This window comes from Pelophylax lessonae (genome assembly GCF_965119305.1).
Source record: "Pelophylax lessonae genome assembly, chromosome: 4".
Lineage (NCBI taxonomy): Eukaryota > Metazoa > Chordata > Amphibia > Anura > Ranidae > Pelophylax > Pelophylax lessonae.
In genome coordinates, this window is record NC_138771.1 from 78,116,996 (window position 1) to 78,138,109 (window position 21,114).

At 46.7% G+C, this 21,114-nt stretch overlaps 1 protein-coding gene across 1 annotated transcript in view; it reads right to left on the reverse strand.

Moving 5' to 3' along the window:
• Positions 1 to 21,114, reverse strand: part of LOC309553129 (transient receptor potential cation channel subfamily M member 7-like) — a 250,318-nt gene that overhangs the window by 64,528 nt on the left and 164,676 nt on the right. The window contains exons 26-28 of the mRNA XM_082254029.1: positions 18,541 to 19,250; positions 12,063 to 12,145; positions 1,874 to 1,970 (exon numbers count right to left, since the gene is read on the reverse strand). Of these exons, the coding sequence (XP_082110155.1) occupies positions 1,874 to 1,970; positions 12,063 to 12,145; positions 18,541 to 19,250 (890 nt within the window). The remainder of the gene's footprint in view (positions 1 to 1,873; positions 1,971 to 12,062; positions 12,146 to 18,540; positions 19,251 to 21,114) is intronic.

Sequence of the window (21,114 nt, forward strand, 5' to 3'; positions counted from 1 at the left end):
CCACCCCGAAGAAAACCACCAAAAGGGGAGGGGGGACTGCACTTCCATGGTGTGGGTAACGCTCCAGACAAAACTCCTCGCCACTGAAGTAGGGGAGCTGTTAGCCAAGGGACCGCTGTGACTCAGACCCAAGCCCAGTCGTATGCAACCCTGCGAGACATTTAACTTGCGGGCCAACCGTCCATGAGGCTATTTAGTGGCCGACGTAGCGCATAGCTGCAGTCTGCACGCGCTCGCTGGCTCGGCTGGGGGGGCCCACTGGATCTAGATTATCCAGCCTGTCACCCAGCCTGGAGGATGATTGTAGAGATCTCCTGAGAGAAAAAACAAAAAATATGTAATGAAGTAGAAAATGGCTAGGACCAGAGATCCCAGCTGGGAGCCTAGGTCTTTCCTCCTGACTAGAGAGATTAAAAAACTGATTACCTAGAGCAAAGAGGGGGGTTATATACCAGCTAAGGACAGCCCATGGACGTAGCCAGGTGTTTTTTGTTCTGTCTAGTCCTACTCCTGGAGGAGGCAATATAACCCACTATTAAAACACAATAACACAACGCTTGCATAAAAACATAATGAATCAACCTTATAATAAAAGATAAAACTTTTTTTAAAGTGCATATATCCTCTCCAAAATGTTTAAAATTAGTGTCCAATAAATAATAAAAAGTCCAATCAATAAATCATATTGCACTACAGTGTCCAAATAAATAATTAATAAAGTGCAGAAAAGTGCTCAAGTGCAGACATAAAATCATTTGTGCTCCAGGTGACTTGTGCCCCTCCAGGAACCCCACTCACCAGAACAAATGGACCCTTAGCAAGGGTCAAGAAAACCTATGTATAAATGGATGGTTTGTGCACCAGATCTTGGTGTGAAAGAGGGCTGGATGAATATCCTTATAATAAGATGGTCCTGAATGGCTCCAAAGGATAAATACTAAAAAAAATACCAAAGAAGTGGAAGGGTGAAACGCGTCGACGTATTTCCGGTACGGCACTTTGGCTATGTCAATTCCGGTTCACTTCCTGGTTGACCGCGAAACGCACGCCGATAGCGGTGTTCCCAGCACCATCTACAGCTGACTCTGCTTTTATCATTACCACTTTTGTGAGTATATTTTTTTGGCTAATATTATTAAACTTTACAAAACGGGCTTCACTATCTCTGGTATTTTTTGTGGTATTTATCCTTTGGAGCCATTCAGGACCATCTTATTATAAGGATATTCATCCAGCCCTCTTTCACACCAAGGAGAAGATCTGGTGCGCAAACCATCCATTTATACACAGGTTTTCTTGACCCTTGCTAGGGTCCATTTGTTCAGGTGAGTGGGGTTCCTGGAGGGGCACAAGTCACCTGGAGCACAAATGATTTTATGTCTGCACTGGAGCACTTTATCGATTATTTATTTGGACACTGTAGTGCAATATGATTTATTGATTGGACTTTATTATTTATTGGGACACTAATTTTAAATATTTTGGAGAGGATATATGCACTTTAAAACATTTTTTATCTTTTATTATAAGGTTGATTCATTATGTTTTTATGCAAGCGCTGTGTTATTGTGTTTTAATATGTTTTCTGAGTGTTTTACTTGGTGAGCAGCAGCTGCAAAAATTACTTATTTATTTATCACTACACCATACTTATTTTAGCGCGGGTTTAATATCACTTTCTAATATAACCCACTAGTTATGATTTATGGAGCGCTGTGTTCGTCAATGAACGAAAGAAATTAAAATTTTGTTTGCCCCCAAAGAACATGATCATGGTTATGGGACTAAAGACTATTTTAGTAATAAGACAATGCGTATGACTGTATGTTACATCTATTATTATGCAAACAAACCATCTCCTCATAAGACTTACACTGGTCTAAGCGCAAAGACTGAGAGATCTTATGGAATTCCATGAATCCAGCACAGGATCTTACTTGTTTCAGGCTAGAAGGATGGTATGGGTCCATCTACAGAATAAGAGAAAACATTTATATCAAACCATACTGAAGGAGATTCAATCAAGGCAATTTGTGATACATTTCTGCCAGTACGTATGTGTGTAATCAAAAGTTTTGCAACAAATAAATGAAAAGCCTGCAAAATTTACATTGATAGTACCTTGTGCGACAAATTTTAGTTCTTATTTGAAATAATTTTGCTGTAAACAAATGCCACCATACAGTATCTCACAAAAGTGAGTACACCCCTCACATTTCTGTAAATATTTTATTATATCTTTTCATGTGACAACACTGAAGAAATTACACTTTGCCACAATGTAAAGTAGTGAGTGTACACCTTGTATAACAGTGTAAATTTAATATCCCCCCAAAATAACACACAGCCATTAATGTCTAAACCGCTGGCAACAAAAGTGAGTATACCCCTAAGTGAAAATGTCCAAATTGGGCCCAATTAGTAATTTTCCCTCAGTGGTGTCATGTGACTCGTTAGTGTTACAAGGTCTCAGGTGTGAATGGGGAGCAGGTGTGTGAAATTAGGTGTTTTCGCTCTCACGCTCTTCTATAGGTCACTGGAAGTTCCACATGTCACCTCATGGCAAAGAACTCCGAGGATCTGAAAAAAAGAATGGTTGCTCTACATAAAAATGGCCTAGGCTATAAGAAGATTGCCAAGATCCTGAAACTGAGCTGCAGCACAGTGGCCAAGACCATACAGAGGTTTAACAGAACAGGTTCCACTCAGAACAGGCCTCGCAATGGTCGACCATAGACGTGGAGTGCAGGTGCTCAGCTTCATTTCCAGATGTGATCTTAGGAAAATAGATGTACAAGTGCTGCCAGCATTGCTGCAGAGGATGAAGGGGTGGTTGGGGGTCAGCCTGTCCGTGCTCAGACCATAAGCCGCACACTGAATCAAATTGGTCTGCATGGCTGTCGTCCCAGAAGGAAGCCTCTTCTAAAGATGATGCACAAAAAAGCCCACAGTTTGCTGAAGACAAGCAGACTAAGGACATGGATTACTGGAACCATATCCTGTGGTCTGATGAGACCAAGATAAACTTATTTGGTTCAGATGGTGTCAAGCGTGTGTCACGGCAACCAGGTGAGGAGTACAAAGACTTTTTGTCTTGCCTACAGAGAAGCATGGTGGTGGGAGTGTCATGGTCTGGGGCTGCATGAGTGCTGCCGGCACCGGGGAGCTACAGTTCATTGAAGAAACCATGAATGCCAACATGTACTACAACATACTGAAGCAGAGCATGATCCCCTCTCTTCAGAGACTGGGCCACAGGGCAGAATTCCAACATGATAACGACCCCAAACACACCTTCAAGACGACTACAGCCTTGCTAAAGAAGCTGATTAAAGGGGATTGACTGGCCAAGCATGTCTCCAGACCTAAACCCTATTAAGCATCTGTGGGGCATCCTCAAATAGAAGGTGGAGGAGTGCAAGGTCTTAAACATCCACCAGCTCAGTGACGTCATCATGGAGGAATGGAAGAGGACTCCAATGGCAACCTGTAAAGCTCTGGTGAACTCCATGCTCAAGAGGGTTAAGGCAAAAAATGGTGGCCCCACAAAATACTGACACTTTGGGTCCCATTTGGACATCTTAACTTAGGGGTGTACTCACTTTTGTTGCCAGCGGTTCAGACATTAATGGCTGCGTGTTGAGTTATTCTGTGGGGACAGCAAATTTACACTGTTATACAAGCTGTACACTCACTACTTGTAGCAAAGTGTCATTTCTTTAGTGTTGTCACCAGTGGCGGCTGGTGCTCAAAATGTTTGTGGGGGGGGGGGGGGGGCGCAAACAGAAAAATGTAATAGGCATTGCTTTGCGACAAAAAACGCTGTAAAAAATTGGGTGACTTTGAGGTCACAAAAGTATCAAAGGGGCCTTCAGTAATCAAGGTATAGTGCGCCCCCTTAAATGCAGTGACCAGCGTGGCCCCCATTCAATGCAGACAGCCCAGCGTGCCCCCATTCAATGCAGACAGCCCAGCGTGCCCCCATTCAATGCAGACAGCCCAGCGTGCCCCCATTCAATGCAGACAGCCCAGCGTGCCCCCATTCTAGATTCACCCAGAGGTTCCCCCCCTAGTGAGTAGCTTGCTTTCTGGTTTCTGGCACCCAAGTGCATTACTTTACATTTTTCAACATTAAACCTCATCTGCCATGTAGTTGCTCACCCCATTATTTTGTTCAGGTCCGCTTGTAAGGTTTCCACATCCTGCCCAGAAGATATTGGCATGCGTAGTTTAGTATCATCCGCAAATACTGAGATTTTACTCGATAGCCCCTCCTCTATATCATTTATGAATAAATTAAACAGGATTGACCCCAGGACAGAACCCTGGGGGACCCCGCTTTCCACATTAAATTCAGACTGACCAGCGTGCCCCCATTCAATGGAGAATGACCAGCGTGCCCCCATTCAATGCAGACAGACCAGCGTGCCCCCATTCAATGCAGACAGACCAGCGTGCCCCCATTCAATGCAGACAGACCAGCGTGCCCCCATTCAATGCAGACAGACCAGCGTGCCCCCATTCAATGCAGACAGACCAGCGTGCCCCCATTCAATGCAGACAGACCAGCGTGCCCCCATTCAATGCAGACAGACCAGCGTGCCCCCATTCAATGCAGACAGACCAGCGTGCCCCCATTCAATGCAGACAGACCAGCGTGCCCCCATTCAAGGCAGACAGACCAGCGTGCCCCCATTCAACGCAGACAGACCAGCGTGCCCCCATTCAACGCAGACAGACCAGCGTGCCCCCATTCAACGCAGACAGACCAGCGTGCCCCCATTCAACGCAGACTGACCAGCGTGCCCCCATTCAATGCAGACTGACCAGCGTGCCCCCATTCAATGCAGACTGACCAGCGTGCCCCCATTCAATGCAGACTGACCAGCGTGCCCCCATTCAATGCAGACTGACTAGCGTGCCCCCATTCAATGCAGACTGACCAGCGTGCCCCCATTCAATGCAGACTGACCAGCGTGCCCCCATTCAATGCAGACTTACCAGCGTGCCCCCATTCAATGGAGAATGACCAGCGTGCCCCTATTCAATGCAGAATGACCAGCGTGCCCCCATTCAATGCAGAATGACCAACGTGCCCCCATTCAATGCAGAATGACCAGCGTGCCCCCATTCAATGCAGAATGACCAGCGTGCCCCCATTCAATGCAGAATGACCAGCGTGCCTCCATTCAATGCAGAATGACCAGCGTGCCCCCATTCAATGCAGAATGACCAGCGTGCCCCCTTTCAATGCAGAATGACCAGCGTGCCCCTTTCAATGCAGAGGGATCAGCGTGCCCCCTTCAATGCAGAGAGATCAGTGTGCCCCCTTCAATGCAGAGAGATCAGTGTGCCCCCTTCAATGCAGAGAGATCAGTGTGCCCCCTTCAATGCAGAGAGATCAGTGTGCCCCCTTTCAATGCAGAGAGATCAGTGTGCCCCCTTTCAATGCAGAGAGATCAGTGTGCCCCCTTTCAATGCAGAGAGAGATCAGTGTGCCCCCTTTCAATGCAGAGAGAGATCAGTGTGCCCCCTTTCAATGCAGAGAGAGATCAGTGACACCCCCCCCCCCCGCGACCAGTGCACTTACCTGCAGCGCCTTCTCCTCAGTCCCCCGGCGTCTCGAGTCCTCCCGCCTGATTGGCCAGGAGGATCCGTGTGACAATAGCGAATTTTCATTTGCTATTCTCACACAATGGGTGGGCTCGGGGCGCACTGCTCTGCACCCTGGGTCCACCCTTTGCTGAACCCTTTTAGAGCCTCTGGCTCAAATCGGGTGATAAAAAAAATTGAAAAAACTCATTGAGCTCCATGCGTCCGGCGCCCCACATGCAGATTAGGGGGAGGGATGCATGGATGGGGGGGCGGCTCCCCCACGTCCCCAACGCACCGGCCGCCACTGGTTGTCACAGGAAAAGATGTGTGTGTGTGTGTGTGTGTGGGGGGGGTACTCACTTTTGTGAGGTACTGTACCAGGGATAGGCAAGTTGAAAGTAAACAGGACATCTCCAATGTTAAATTGTTGGATCATGTTGGACATGTAATCTGTGTCACATCTTGGGGACAAATTTGTGACAAAAAATTGGATTTTTGTCTTGCCGTAAAATCCTTTTCTCTGATGTTCATTGACGGACACAGCTCCAGAATCTTCTTAACCATTGGGTTATGCTTCCCCCTACAGGAGTAGGACATTTGGCAGGAAAAAGCTTTACCACGCCTATGGGGCAGTCCCAGGGGGTATACTCCCACTTCCTGCTATAGGCATTCAGTTTTGTTACAAGCAGTGTCAGAAGAAAAATAACCCAACTCAATAGAGGGGTGGGAGCTGTGTCCGCCAATGAAAATAAGCTCACCTGAAAACAATACACCCTTAAAGAGGACCAGTTCCTATTAAAACAGCAGCTTGCAAAACCGTACACACAAAAGCAGCATCTGCATATGCCAAAACATCCACTTTATAAAAATTGTGCAGACCTGCATCACTGACGCCTGATAACGGGAGGCCCAAGAGACACTAAGTGCCTGAGTAGAAATGCATCTAAACAGAGAAAGGAGGAACCTGCCCCTTAATTGAACAGGCCTGCACCATCGTCTGTCTGACCCATCCAGAAATGGTCACGGCAGACGCCGCCAGCCCTTTTCGGGGGTCCATCCATAAGTACAAATAGTGAGTCTGATTTCCTAAACGACTCGATAGCCACTAGGTACACCCTGATCGCCCAGACCATATCCAGAGAATGCAAGGCAATCTTCTTAGGATGTGTAGGCTTAGGACACAAAAACAACCTTAGGAAGGAATGACTGACAGGGGCGAAGCACCACTTTACCTCTGTGAACCACCAGGCAAGGAGAACAAGACAACGCTGCCAGCTCCGTAAAGCAAGATGGAAGATTGGCCCTTAGGCCAACAGATCGTCTCTGAGTGGAAGTCTCCAAGGAGCATCGGCGACCAACCGTATCAGATCGGCGTACCAAGACCAGTGAGGCCAGTCTGGAGCCACTAGGATGGCCGGAAACCCCCTCTGCCTCAATCCTTTGTAGGAGTCTTGGCAGAAGTTTTTAGAGAGGGAAAGGCATTTCTCAGATGAAACTGGCCAGATTATCCTGAGACTGTGCCGCAAACCTCTGCACCTCTCTGTTGAGACGAGAGGCCAACAGGTCCACCTCCGGAGTTCCCCACCGGAGAAACAACTGATAAAACACCTCCTGATGAAGTGACCATTCTCCTCATTCTCCTTGTTCCAATGCCTGACGACTGAGATAATCCCCCTGCCAATTTTCCACCCCTGGAATATGCACAGCAGAGAGGGCTGAAACAAAGTGTTCTGCCCACCTTAGAATGTTGGCTACTTCCCGAGCCGCCAGCCCCCTTGGTGATTGACATAAGCCACAGTCGTGGCCATGTCCGATTGTGGTGACCACTGTCCAGTACAGGGGAAAGCGAAGAGAGAAGCCACAAAATCAGGGACCCTCTCGTACCCCGGCTCAACAGGATGAGATTTGTCTAGAGACTGTGAATTCTTGTCCCAACTAGCAAGAATCGTCTCGTGAGGAACAGTGCAAATGGAACCGCCTCGAAGGTAGATCAGGCCCAGCACCCGCATGCAAGTCCTGAGAGATGACAAACTGCTGGACAACAGGAACCAAATTGCATCCTGTAGCCTTGGGAGCTGTCCCATGTGAGAAACACTCTGACTGAGGCAGAGTCCAGAGGCCGACCCAGATAGTCCAGCTTGGTGGACTGAACCAGAGCAGATTCCTGGAAATTCAATTTCCAATCGAACTCCTGCACAGTAATCTCCAGGTTGTGCGTCAGAGCAGTCGGAGACTCTGCTCGCAGAAGATAATCGTCCAGGTACTCCAGTACTGCAATTGTCCGCTGGTGCAACAATGGCAACACTGGGGCCAACACTTTATGAAGACCCGAGGAGCTGAGGTGAGATCAAAGGGTAATGCCACAAATCTACACTGCTCCTTGCCCACGGCAATCAGAAGAAGCGCAGATGACCAACATATTTATCGGAAAATGAATATAAGCATCCTTGATATTGATAGAGGCCAGAAGATCCCCTTGATATAGGGATTCCATCCCCGTACGAATGGACTCCATTTGGAACTTCTGTACCCGCACAAAGCAGTTGAGAGCTTTGAGGTCCAGGATTGGACGTACCTTGTCTTCCTTCCTGGGAACTGTAAACAGGTTTGAAGAAACCCCTTGAAAACGTTCCGATTCTGGAACTGCAACAATCACCCCTTGTAGTAGATCGTCTTGCACCGTCCAGAAGAGACCTTGCAGGCGGTCTGGGGATAAAACCCAAGTCAGAAGGATAGAACCTCTCTTGAGGATAAGCCCGAAACTCGATCTTGTAGCCAGGCCGAATCAGCTCGTGGACCCAACTGACTTGAATCAGGGAGGTCCACAGGTCCAGAAGGATCTGCTCCCGGCTTACCAAACCAGGTCCTATTGAAACCACTAGAGCTCCTTACAGACTTGGATACCTTGTCTTGAGATCCTGCTAAATGATATCATCCAGGGAGGATCCGAACAGGTGATCCCCTACAAAGGGAAGATCAGATAAGGTCTTCTTGAAAGTCTGGTCCGTAAACCAGCATTTCAGCCATAGCCTACGCCGAAGGACCACTGCTGTCACGGACAGCCTAGAGACTAAAGGAGCCACATCCAGAGACATCAGAGACGAACTGCAACCCCTTCACCAACTGGACCGCCAGCTCCGCAAAGGCAGGGTGAAGCAGTCCCCCCCTCCAGATCCTGGCGCAAAGTTTTTTCCCACCCCGACAGAGTCTGGAACAGCAAAGCTATGGTGAACACCAGCCTAAGGACGGAACCGCCCACAGTAAACATGTGGCGGACCAAGTCTCGGCTCTCCTGTCAAAGGAATCTTTAAAAGCCGGAGACTCCTCCACTGGAATTAGGGTGGATTTATTGAGCCTTGAAACCTGGAATTAGGGTCCACTTATTCAACAAAGACTCCACTGAGATACAGTCTAGCGAAATGCTTAGGCACCGCCATTCTGCGTTTAGGACAACCCCACTGACTCCCGACAATTTTTTCAAAGAAGGCGGGAAAAGGGAATACCTTTGCCGCTTTTGAGGAGCTGCGGGTACCAAAAGGGGATCGGCGCCTCCGACAAAGCAGCAGAAGCTGCATCCTCCATATTTAAAGTTACCCGCACTGATACAATCAGTGCATCCACCAGCGCCTTTTTATGCGTGGCTGTAGTAGAAGAGAAATCATCCTCGCTATCAGAGAACTAAGTGCATGGACGCAGACCCAGTTGGTTCGATACATACATAAGCTCACCCCGAAACATTATAATCAGGGGAGGCGGCCGACTGCGATCCCGCAAGAGAACGCCAAGGGTCCACAAATGGACCACCTACGAGACCCCAAAAAAACAAGGGGGTCGTCCTCCAAGCCCTCCATAGAGGACATAAAAGTACATAACCCCCTTAAAGGGGGGCCACCAGTCGTGGACCAGACGCGCAGGCAGGGTACTCTCACCCACACAATAATGGCGGCAAGACTGTCACCTGGATCAAGGGAGGTGCCAAGCTGACCATATGGCCCAGCAGGCCGCAAGTAGCGGCCTAAATCTTTGTGGAGGCCCAGCTGCAATTTCAAAGATCTTCAGTCTGGAATATGCCCAAAGGGAGAGTTGGGGGCTTCAGCTAGACTCACTGAGGCCACCCCCCCCCCCCCAACGGCGGCGCCCAAATCGGCAGCATGGCCTATTAGGCCTGCGGCCTAAATTTTTGAGGGCGCCCAGCCATTCAGGACATGAGCCTCAGCAAAGCCGACCACCCAGGGCAGCGGAGGGGAAGACGGATGCCCACATGGGAGGCAGTGGCTTCAGCCATCCTCACAGGGGCTGCCTCACATAGGTTTCAGTCAGCAGTCCGGTCAACAGCTCGGTCGGCAGTTCGGTCAGCAGCCCGGACAGCCGACGAGTAGGCCGCAGAGCCGTGGCCTAAATTTTTGCCTGAACTCTGCCGCGTGAGGCACATACCTGCGGATGGTAAAACATTCACTCCCCCAGCCCAACAACTGCCGCAGGGAGCCCCGAGGACATCCCTGCCCCAGTCCCGAACCCCCAGGATGGCAGGGAACCCTGCTTAACCCCCCCCCCCCGTGCGCACCAGGAAAACCCGGTCAGCAGCAGCAACTCCAACCAGCCCCCTAAAGAGCATGTGGCAAAAGCCAGCTCATAACCGCACATAGGGAGGGGGGTAATGGGGGACCGAAAGACCCACAGTAACCTAAATATAGAGGGGGCAGGGGGGGGAGAGAAGGGAATCCCAGGGGGCCGACCGTCCCAGGGAGGGGAACCCCAGGGGGCCGACCGTCCCAGGGAGGGGAACCCCAGGGGGCCGACCGTCCCAGGGAAGGGCCCACATCCACCCCGAAAGGTCACCAGGGAAAGGGGGACACTACACCTATAGCAAGAAGTAGGAGTAAAGATTTTTCCTGCTTAGTGTCCTACTAATGTAGGGGGCAGCATAAACCAATGGTTAGGAAGATTCTGGAGCTGCGTCCATCAATGAGGGAAAGATAAATTTGTCTTTAAGTTCCTCTGTAATTGATATTTGAAACACTCCCTGTATTCCCCCAACTTCTTTAAATCGCTTATCTCCTTGTAAAACACCACCACTTAGCAGGAGAGATGCTTGCAACAGTTCTGTCAGAGTTGCAACTAATTCACACACACCTTACCAACATGTACAAAAATCTGTGGAATAATCTGCCATTTTTGTGCACTCAAGGTTAGAATTTTTGTAAATATCTGGTTTAGAAATAGAATCTGGATTAGAAACCCAAAAGATTGCATACTAAACAATGCATGTACTTGACCTTACATGGAAGATCCAAAGCATCTCCTCTGTGGGCTGGTTTGGATCTCAGTCTTTGCCCAACTGCAGAAATAACTTTTAAAGTGAAACCTGTGCTCAGCCTTAAACTATGTAGATATTCTTAAACAGTTGAATTTGAAGGCAAGCCATCACCGTCCTTTGTGCGCTTTTAATGTGAACATATTCATTCTAAAAGATCACAACAAAATGTAGAATAGGGTTTCAGTTAGTACCCAACACGGTAGAAACACCTGCTGGTTATTATCGTATAGGTCAAAAAATGCTTTCAAATCCTCAGCAAAATGAAAGGCTCCCTCTGGGTAAAGTTGACTCTCTCCCAAAATTAGGATTATGAAGAGAAACGGACACTCCTATAGTGTAGCAATTTTATTTATAAAAAAAAAAAAAAAAAAGGCAAAAATAAAGAACATAAAAGCCAACAATAGAACTCACAAAAAGCACCGCTACCTGTCCAGGAGCCAGCAGTGTGCAATGTCCGTACATAAAGCTTGGCCCAACGTATTAACCGCTTGCTGTCTAGCCACAGCACAAATGGCTGGACAAGAGCAGCCCCGATGCGGGTGGACGTACCCGTTCACCACGCTATGGGAATTCTCCTCTTTTCATAATCCAAGTTTTGAGGAGTCAAACTTTACCAAGAGAAATTCTGTAATTTTGCTGACGATTTGAAAGCACTTTTTGGCCTTACGATCTGGTGAGTGTGTATTTATATCACTTGGTGATGGGGACCTTCCTGAGTGGATTATTACTGTAACAGGTGCTATTACTGGGGGTCAATGGATCTGATGAGTGGTCATATTTTTTACTGTGGTTGGAGTTATATAAAAAGAATCTTAAGGAGCCCGATTTGGGATGCTGCAATTTGGGTGATTTAGTAGTTAACTTTAGGTGCTGCAACAGATTTATTTACAGGTTCACTTTAAGTCAAGAAAGGACCCCTGAAAACCAGGAACCAGCAAGCATTTACTCAAAACCGTAGAAAAATCCAGTAAACAAAAGCACTCATAAGGCCCAAAGCCTTATGAGTAAATACTGACATGTGGAACAACAGGTCTAGGATCTTTGTAGCATTCATGGGCTTTTGTCAGTGTGAATACATGCACAGTGGGCCCTGGATGGGGGTGTTACAGGTAATTTCGGCACCTGAATAATAAACAAGCCTGCAGTTTACCATATCAGCTGGGGTTAGGTCTCCTTTACTTTGGGGTTCGGATTTCTTCTGTTGTTTTTGAAGCATTATACTATCTCTATGACCTGAAAAAAAAATATTCCAGTTCAGATACACAGTAACACCTACAATTCTACTTAAAATCTATGCAAACATTTATTTGCTTCCATCTTTAAAGCACACATCACAACATATACCCTGAAGGTGGGCACACATACATTAAAGTTAGAAAATTATTGTAAGGGTGCATTCACACTTGTGAATGCACCCTGTGTGCGATCAGCTGTGAAAACCCCAGAGGGGGCTCCCATGATTAGCTGCGAGTAGGCAGCACCATTGAATGCAATGAGGAGCTGCCGACTCTTGCATCTAATCGCTCAAGTAGCGGTCACATGCTAATGAATAGCCACTGACGCAGTCTGCATCTGTTCAGAGCGGATCATTCACATGTGATCGATGCTTCCTTAAATAGCTGAGAGCCAGCAGCAATAATCAACTGGCGGAGTACTGATTTTACATAGGGCCGACGGGGTGAGGTAACAATGTGTTCATAATTTGTAAAGTATGCATGTATATGGAGGATTTCAGGGAAAGGTGGATGATGATCTGACGCTGGGCAGATGTGAAGGTTTTATTAGGATCCCTTTCCCATTTGTTGAGGCCCGGCATCCTGAAAACTGCCCTTCTCGAAAAGGCAACGAAACAGACCCAGGCGCAGCACCTGGAGGGAAACTAGGGTTCCCTAAAATGGGAGACAGCAGTGATTGAGCGGAAGAAAGCGCCGGATTCCGGCAAGCCATGAAGCCAACTCAGAATGTGGGGTCCAAAGTGGGGTGCGTCTTAATGGAAGTCGGTAAGGCTGCAAAACACCACGGCGCCCTACGCAGGGGAATGGGGCTGAACTGTTGCTTAATGACCGTCCAAAGCTTAAGATCTCCATGTCTACACTAGTCGCTCACTCTGCCAAGTTGGGCAGCTTGGTAGTATTTAAGTGCATCCAGGACAGCTACTCCGATATAACATTTAGGCAGCGTCAGGAGACGTCCACAAAGTCTGGGTCGTTTGTGAGCCCATATAAACTTGGTAAAAAGGGCATTGATTTGGCCAAAGAAGGCAGAGGGAATGGACATGGGTAATGTCGGAAAGAGATACAAAAACTCTCTTGCAGGGGTCTCTCGTGAACAGATATTGGAATACCCTGACTGAGGCCAAGTCCAGAACAGACCCAGATAGTCCGACTAGATGGACAGAACCAAGGCCAATAACTGAAAATTAAATTTGCAACCAAACCTATGGAGTTCGCACAGTAATCTTCCAGTTGTTCGTCAGAACAGTCGGAGACTCTGCTTGTAGAAGAAGATCATCCAGATAATCCAGTACCGCAATCCACCGCTAACGCAACAATGCCAACACCGGGGCCAACACTCGTGAAAGCCAGAGGGGCTGAGATGACAATGCTTGATAATGCTCCATGCCCACGGAAAGCGGAGGAAGCATGTATGACCGACACAACGGAATAGGACAGTAAGCCTTCTTAAAATTGATAGAAGCAAGAAGATCCCCGAGGTAGGGATGCCACTACCGTACGAATGGACTCAATTATAAACATCTGTACCCGCACAAAAATGGTTCAGAACTGGAGGTCCAAAATTGGATGTACTACACTTTCCTTCCTAGGACCTGCGAACATGTTTGAAAGAAAAGTCATGAAAGAAACTTTCGATTCTGAGACCAGAACGATCACCCCTTGTAGTAGCAAGTTTTGCTCCGCCCCAAAGAGACCTTGCAGGCGGTCTGGGGATAAATACAGGTTGGAAGGGGAGAACCGCAATAGAGTAGAAGATCGAAAACTCGATCTTGTAGCTGGGCCGATCATATCATGGATCCACCTGTCTGATCAGGGAGGTCCACCGGTCCGGAGGAAGCAAAGACCTCCTCCCCCACCACACCGGTGATGGCGCTCCTTCAGGCAGAAGAGACCTTGTCCGCAGCTGTGGAAGGACCTGCTCTCAGCATACCAGACAGTATCTGCAAGGAACCTCCTCCAGAGGTCCTTCCAGGGAGACTCCTAGCAGGCGATTCCTCCTGCTAGGAGGAAGGAAAGACCTTCTAGACAGTCTGGTCTGCAGACCAGTATATTCGCCATATCATGTGCTGAAGGATATAGCTGTCATGGATAGCCCGAAGACTAAGGGAGCTGCATCCAGAGAGGCATCACAGACGAACTGCAATCCCTGGACAAAAAAGCCCGCCAGCTCCACAAGGGCAGCTGGAGGCTGTTCCCCCTTCCAGATCCCCGCGCAAAAGCTGTACCCATTTGGGAAAGTCAGGGACACTAATGCTATGGTGAACCCTCGCCCAAAGGACCGAACCGGCCAAAGTAAAACATGTAGCGGACCAAAGTCTCGGCTCTCCTGACAAAAGGAGTTTTTTAAGAACAGGAGACTCCTCCACCGGAAATATGGTGGATTTATTCAGCTTGGAGTCCCCCATAGGTGGGACTGCCCACGTACTCAACAGAGACTCTTCAAGGGATACCATCAATCCAAACGCTCAGGCACTGCCATATTGCGTTTAGAACAAGTCCACCGATTTGCGACAATTTTGTCACAGTAGGCGGGAAAAGGAATACCTTTGCTGCTTGAGGAAATGCGGGCCCCAAGGGGACCGGCGCCCCTGATGCAGCACCGGCTGCATCCCAACATTAAATTTTACCCGCACAGATACAATCAGTGTATCCACCAGTGCCTTTGCATGCGCATGTGCAGTAAAAGAAGAATCAAGGAATCATGCTCACTGTCAGAGCAACCGAAATGTGTGGACGCAGACCCAGCAGACCTGTATATACTAAGCTCACCCTGAGAACATAAGCTGGGGAGGTCGCAGGCCAAAGGTCCACAAAAGGACCACCTATTACACCCGCAACAAAAAAAAAAAAAAAACAAGACGGTCGCAGAGTACCCTCACCCACACAATAATTGCTGCTACACTTCGCTAAAAAATGAAGCAGATGCCCATCCGCAGCTCTGTAAACCCGGTCAGCAGCTCGGACAGCCTGGTCATCAGCTTGACCAGCAGCTCGGACAGCCAGCCGCGAGTAGGCTGCAAAACCATGGCCTAAATTTGGGGCCCGATCCGGCCATGCAAGTCTCGTGTCCACTGCCAGCTCTGTTAGCTTGATCAGCAGTTCAGACAGCTTGGTCAGGCACTCTGACAGCTATTTCCGTCAGCTGCGAGTAGGCCGCAAAGACGCGTCCTCAATTTTTCGCCCGATCCAGCCACGTGGGGCAAAAAGACCCACCCTGACTGTTTAGAGGCACAGGGGGCATGGAAGGGAACCCGGTGGTCCGACCATCCGAAGGAGGAGCCCACGTCCATCCCGAGGAACCACAAAGGGGGAGGGGGGACACTACTACCACATCTTGGAACTGGGTGGGCACCACTCCAGGCAGATCACCTCCCCATCTTGGAATGGGGGTGCTGCGGGCCAGAGGTTCGCTGCGACTTAGGCTGTGACCAGGTCCTGTGTGTTCTCGCGAGGGGTTTCACTCGCCGGCCAGCCCTCCTTTCAGTGGGGCTATATCGCGGCCGACCTAGTGTGGAGCTGCGGTCTGTACATGCTCGCTGGACAGACTGGGGATACCCAAAGGATCTAGGATAGCCAGTACGTCACCCAGTCCCGCAGTTGTTTGTAGTTCTCACTGGAACAGACTTGATTGTAGAATGAAAACAAAAGGAAAAAAGTTTGGTTTAAAAAAGAAAAAATGCTAGGACCAAAGATCCAAGCAGGGAGCTAGGTCCTTACTCCTGACTAGGCAGACAAAAAAAAAAAAAAACTTAAGAGCTAGAGCAGGAAGTGGGAGTATACCCCCTAGGACTGCCGTATGGGCATAGTCAAACTCTTAACTCTTTTCCGCCTAGGGTCCAACTCCTAATGAGAGCAGCATAACCCAAGGGTCAAAGAAGATATGGAGCTGTGTCCGTCAATGAACGAGAGAGAAAAATTTTTTTTGAGCAAGTCTAGTGGGCTTCGCAGTAAGGGGTCTGCCATGAGATGAAAAACCTGCAATAGATGAGGATTCCCTAATGGGGAGAACCAACTGTATCCATACGGTAGAGGAGGGCCATTAAACACGGAAGCATGATTGAGGCTAGTGTGGGAGGAACCTCCCTTCCTCAGTAGCCTCCTCAAAGTATTCCATGGAAGAATTTCCAAAGAAGAGAAGAGCTCAAAGGTCATGCGAAAAAGGTACCTTTCATAAGGGCATTCTGCTGGCTAGGCTTTAAAGTAAAAAAATTACTAAGTGTAATATCTTTAAAAAGAGGTACTGTAGCTTTTATGACAAAATTAGAATGTTGCATGTCCTCTGCATTATAGAATATCTGTCTGAACCCGTTACGATTCCCTAGATATATATCAAGTTTAACTGATCTGGAAACTGCTAGCGAGTTACAGGGCAAAAAGCAGTGAGATCTTGATAAAAGTAAAATAAAGAAGGAAAACTGGTAAAAAATAAAAAATCTCCATCAGGAGAAGAGGTCCATTAGCTAAGTACACTGACAAAAAAAACTGGAGCCCCACTTGTAATGATATCCTGCGCCCGGACACCATTTTGTCAAGCAACCATTTTGGTTTTAGAGCTCAGCCATGAAAGTTTAAAGCCAAAAGGCCACTCCATCCACACAGCCCCCACCTTACCCTAACGTTAGTATGCAGAGCTTCAAAGAAAACCTTATCTCAAGCACATCCTGGCAGATGTCCACTACGGCTGACCAGGCTGTGTTGAATTCCACAGCCAAACTGTTAATTAGAAATGTAACACATACATCTAACAATTTATACCCAATTCATAAATGCAGACAGGAACGTGACACATTAACAGAAAGTATATATTTGAATGCCAAATAAAATACTGAACGAAACAAGACCATTCATGGTCATCCTATGACAAATGGAATAGAAAAGAGCGATAAGATATTCCTTGTGTGATAAAAATATTCATGTTTGATATAGTTTGAAAGCAAATCACATGCGGAATGAGGAACTCGCAGTTTAAAGAATTTAACCCTTACATATTTCAATATATGAATTCTGTTATAAATCTGTGTAAGCGGGAGGTTCCTTGGCATTTTCTAAGCCTCAGGGCCGCCCATGGCCCCAGTGGTTATTGGTCAAGGACCTCTGGTGACACCCCCTGTGGGTCAGAGAAAAAGAGAGAAGCTGATGGGTTTCTCAGTTCTCCTGTAACATCAATGAAGAAACATCTTTCTACCACTTTGGGAACCGGCTCAGCTTCTGAACTCGGATAATACAAGGACATTGAATCTCTAATTCTTTATCTTATTTCTCTAAATTGCTGAATTGTGTCTCTATTTCTTTGTAACCCATTTTTTTGTAAATATTTTTATTTGCACCAGTTTTAACCTTTTTATTATTAAACCTTATTTTGAAAAGTGCTAATTTTGTCTCTAAGCTCTTAACGCAAGCTAACCAAAGAACCTGTCTCTTGAAGAGCGCTACTGTCTAGAATAAATCCCCTGGACATTCCTGTCTGCGGTGACAGTGTGTGTTACAGATGATTATTCTTAAGTCATAATTTCTAAAATTACGAGCGTCCGCTGGGCTCAAACGTAGCGGTGGTGGCAGAGAAAGGGTTAATTGCTTAATTAGCCCGGTGACAAACGCTCTCAGCCTGCAGGCATCTAGATTGTGGTGTGCAGCTGAGAGTGGCATTGTTACGCAAGTGACGGCAGGGTGTGAGATTGCCTGGTCTTTGGTCATGAGTTGGATGAGAAGGCCAGGGGTCTGATACCCGCCACCATCACACCACTAAGTGAGGGTTATATGGTTACACTGGAAGGCTGTGCCCAGCAAAGCTTTTGCCAGTGTCACATTACCTGAAGATAGCAGCCTAAACCTATGGTCTAGGAGGCAACTACTATGTCCAGTACTGTACAAAATAAAAGGCTTTGATGCAATGGTAGAGATACAGTTCAAAGCAACACAAACAAATTAAAAAAAAAAAAAAAAAAAAAAAAAAACAGCAGAACAAGACTTAAAACTGCTAAAATCATAGCTTTAAAAAAACATACATGAAGGGTTTCACTTGCCAAAGTATACGTAACTGTGCTTTGTGTAATTTGTAATGAGGTCCGGTAAACTATATTAAACAAATCCCTGCTAGACAGCACAGTCAGGTTGGTGAGCTAGCTTTTATTTAATTACAAATAAAGAGAACAGCTTGGTCACCAACCTAAGCAGCCTATATATAGACAATGTAATAGTAGCACACTGATGAGGTGAACACTCTCTCCTCATGTAATCAGCTATTCACAGCACAGTTGTAAACACAATTTAGCTTTGCCTGGCTAAAAAAGGCCTAGTGCAAGTGCCTCTGTGCAAGGGATTAAGTAAGAATTTCAGGTACTTTCTTTAGATCTGCCTTGAGTGTAGGTTTAACCTAAAAAAAAAAACACCCACCAACGAAAGCTCCAAATTCAACTGTATTTTCAGCTTCTTTAGACGATTTCTCCTGAAGAGGAGTTTCCAACTTTGATGCCACATCCGCTTGATTTTTTGAACTCGGTTGGGTTGGTGTGCTAACAAAAAATGTAGCAGAGGGTGAAACACAGCTTGGCACACTACTGGTGAAGTTGACAGAGTTCTGATTATCAATGAGCGACTGGGCTCCCTGTGTGCTTGGCAGTTCTACAGGACATTCCGCAGCAGAAACTAAGGCACCTCCAGATGGACCAGCCCCTGGAATATTACGTTTTTCTCTTGAAGGTGGAAAGAAAGGGTCTTCAGACACTTTTTTGCCCAAAACACTTCTTTCATCTCTCAAAGATATATTGAACAGTAAATTACTGTTTGCCTCAGGGCTACCCTGTGGAAATGAAGAGCCAAAAAAATTGCCAACACTCTGCTTCTTCCTCATAGAGGTACGTAGTGGCCCATCATCCACTAGTGTTTGTCCCAAGTGCTTGGAAATGCTTAGTTCACGTGTGATTTCATTGTGAACCTTGCTAGCTTCTGACGCTTTCTGTGCAGTAAGAGTTTTCAAGGTGTCCACGGTAAGAGCAGAAAGGTCTTGCAAGTGTCCAATCTGTGAATCCAAAGAGTGCAAAGATCGCTTTATGTAGTTTACGCGATCTCCAACCTCTTTAATCTGTATACACATTTGTTCCACCCTAGAAAACAAAAACTGTGTTATACTACAAAAAATCATATGTTCAAACTTTAAATTATTGCTTCAATGGTGCTTTTTTAAACTAATTGTAAGTATTTTTCATGCAGCTATATTTAAAGTCTAACTACAGAAAAATAATAAACGCACATATTTGTGCAAAAAAAATAAATGTGCTTTTAATTTTTTTCTGAGAAGCCTGGAAAGCATTGCACCCACTATCAGTGGTTCAGGGTGCAAAGTCAGGCTTCTGCAGACATGCCCTGCAGCTTTCAGCCCATACCTCCATTAGGGCTGTCAGTTTGAAAGCTGCAGGGCTTGTGGATGAACTACAAGGACTCAGCACTCTACCCTGGTGGTGGACAGTACTTGTAGTTCATTCTTTCCCAGGAAACTGTGAATGAATGAATGAATGATGCAGCCGTGTGAGAAGAGCCCTGCATAGTGGTACTGTTTTTGAATAGTGACTGCAGGTGCAGAGAGATGATCCTCTGCTTGCTGTCATACTGCCCGTGAGCAGGAATACTACATCAGAACCCTGATCAAAGCAGATTCCAGCTTTGTTTAGGTCTGCGGCCAGGCCGCAGATGTGCCAGCTAGTCGCTCAGGTCTCCCGATGAGACAGGAGACCCCAAGAGGAGCGGCAGGAGGGAGTGTTTAGCCGAATCAGTTGTTATTACAAGAAAGCCAACCGTGGGCTCTAAAAAACTATAGCTGCAGGCATCACTCTGGAACAATCACTTGAAGCAAAATGGCGTACAGGTACGTGGTTTTGCGGCAAGTGGGTAATTACAAGAAACCACAGAGGTTTCAAATACTGATTCTAATAATCACCTGCCTGGTAAATAGTAGAGCTAATAAAAACACTCAAGCTAAATTTAAATACCATTATTGAAATCTAGCACACGTCACATACTGCAGACCCACTTCAGTAAGACAATGAGCAATAAAATTTGAAAAAAATGTAGGAATAAAACAAATTGTACTGAAAGTTATACTAGATGCTGGTTTAAAAACAGGGAAATTCCATAAGGGGACATCAGAAATGTTTAGCAACAAATTCAGAGCATACTTGAATTGGTATAACCTGATTAGATAACAGATACAAAATCTCCTTGTCTTCAATGCTAAAAAAAAATTTTACAGCTGAAAAAAAGTATTTTGGCTCGGTTCACATATATGAGATGCGGGAACCCTGCGAATCCACTGCGGGTTCCCGTATTGCATTTAAATTGCAGGCAGTTCACACCACCATATGCAAATAGCTGGGGGTGTCAATACAAAGTTAATGACACCCCCAGATCAGTTCGCATATCGCAGTGCGAACTGACAGTTCAGACATGAATCAGATCGCATTGGTGTGAACCACCATGCGATCCGATTCTGTTGAGGACCCAAAAAAGGGCCCTGTGCATGTTCTGGCCGAATCCGATGCAAATTCAACCACACAATCTGTATAGCTGAATTTGCATCGCACATACATCGCATGTGATTTTCAGGCAATGTATTCATAGATTCAACCTGGCCCAGAAGAACCTGCTACACAGACATACTCATTTCTACCGGATGACACCTGGCCTCTTTCCAACAGTCCAGATCTGCTGTCTCAGGGCCCTCTTTTTCATCCTGCTGCTTAGTCTCTGGCTTTAACAGCATGGCTGTTGATGCTCAAGCCTTACAAGATAGATGGTTCTTTGAGGTGGTTATTCCTACCTGGTTAAAAGCAAGAAAAGCCATTTTTAGAAAGATCCATTTTTGTACCTGGAAATCTTTTGCCTGCTGTGAACACAGGCACTTCAGCCCCTGAGAATTATCTGTGCTTCAAATTTTGGCCTTTATACAATCAGGTCTTGACTAGGGATGATCGA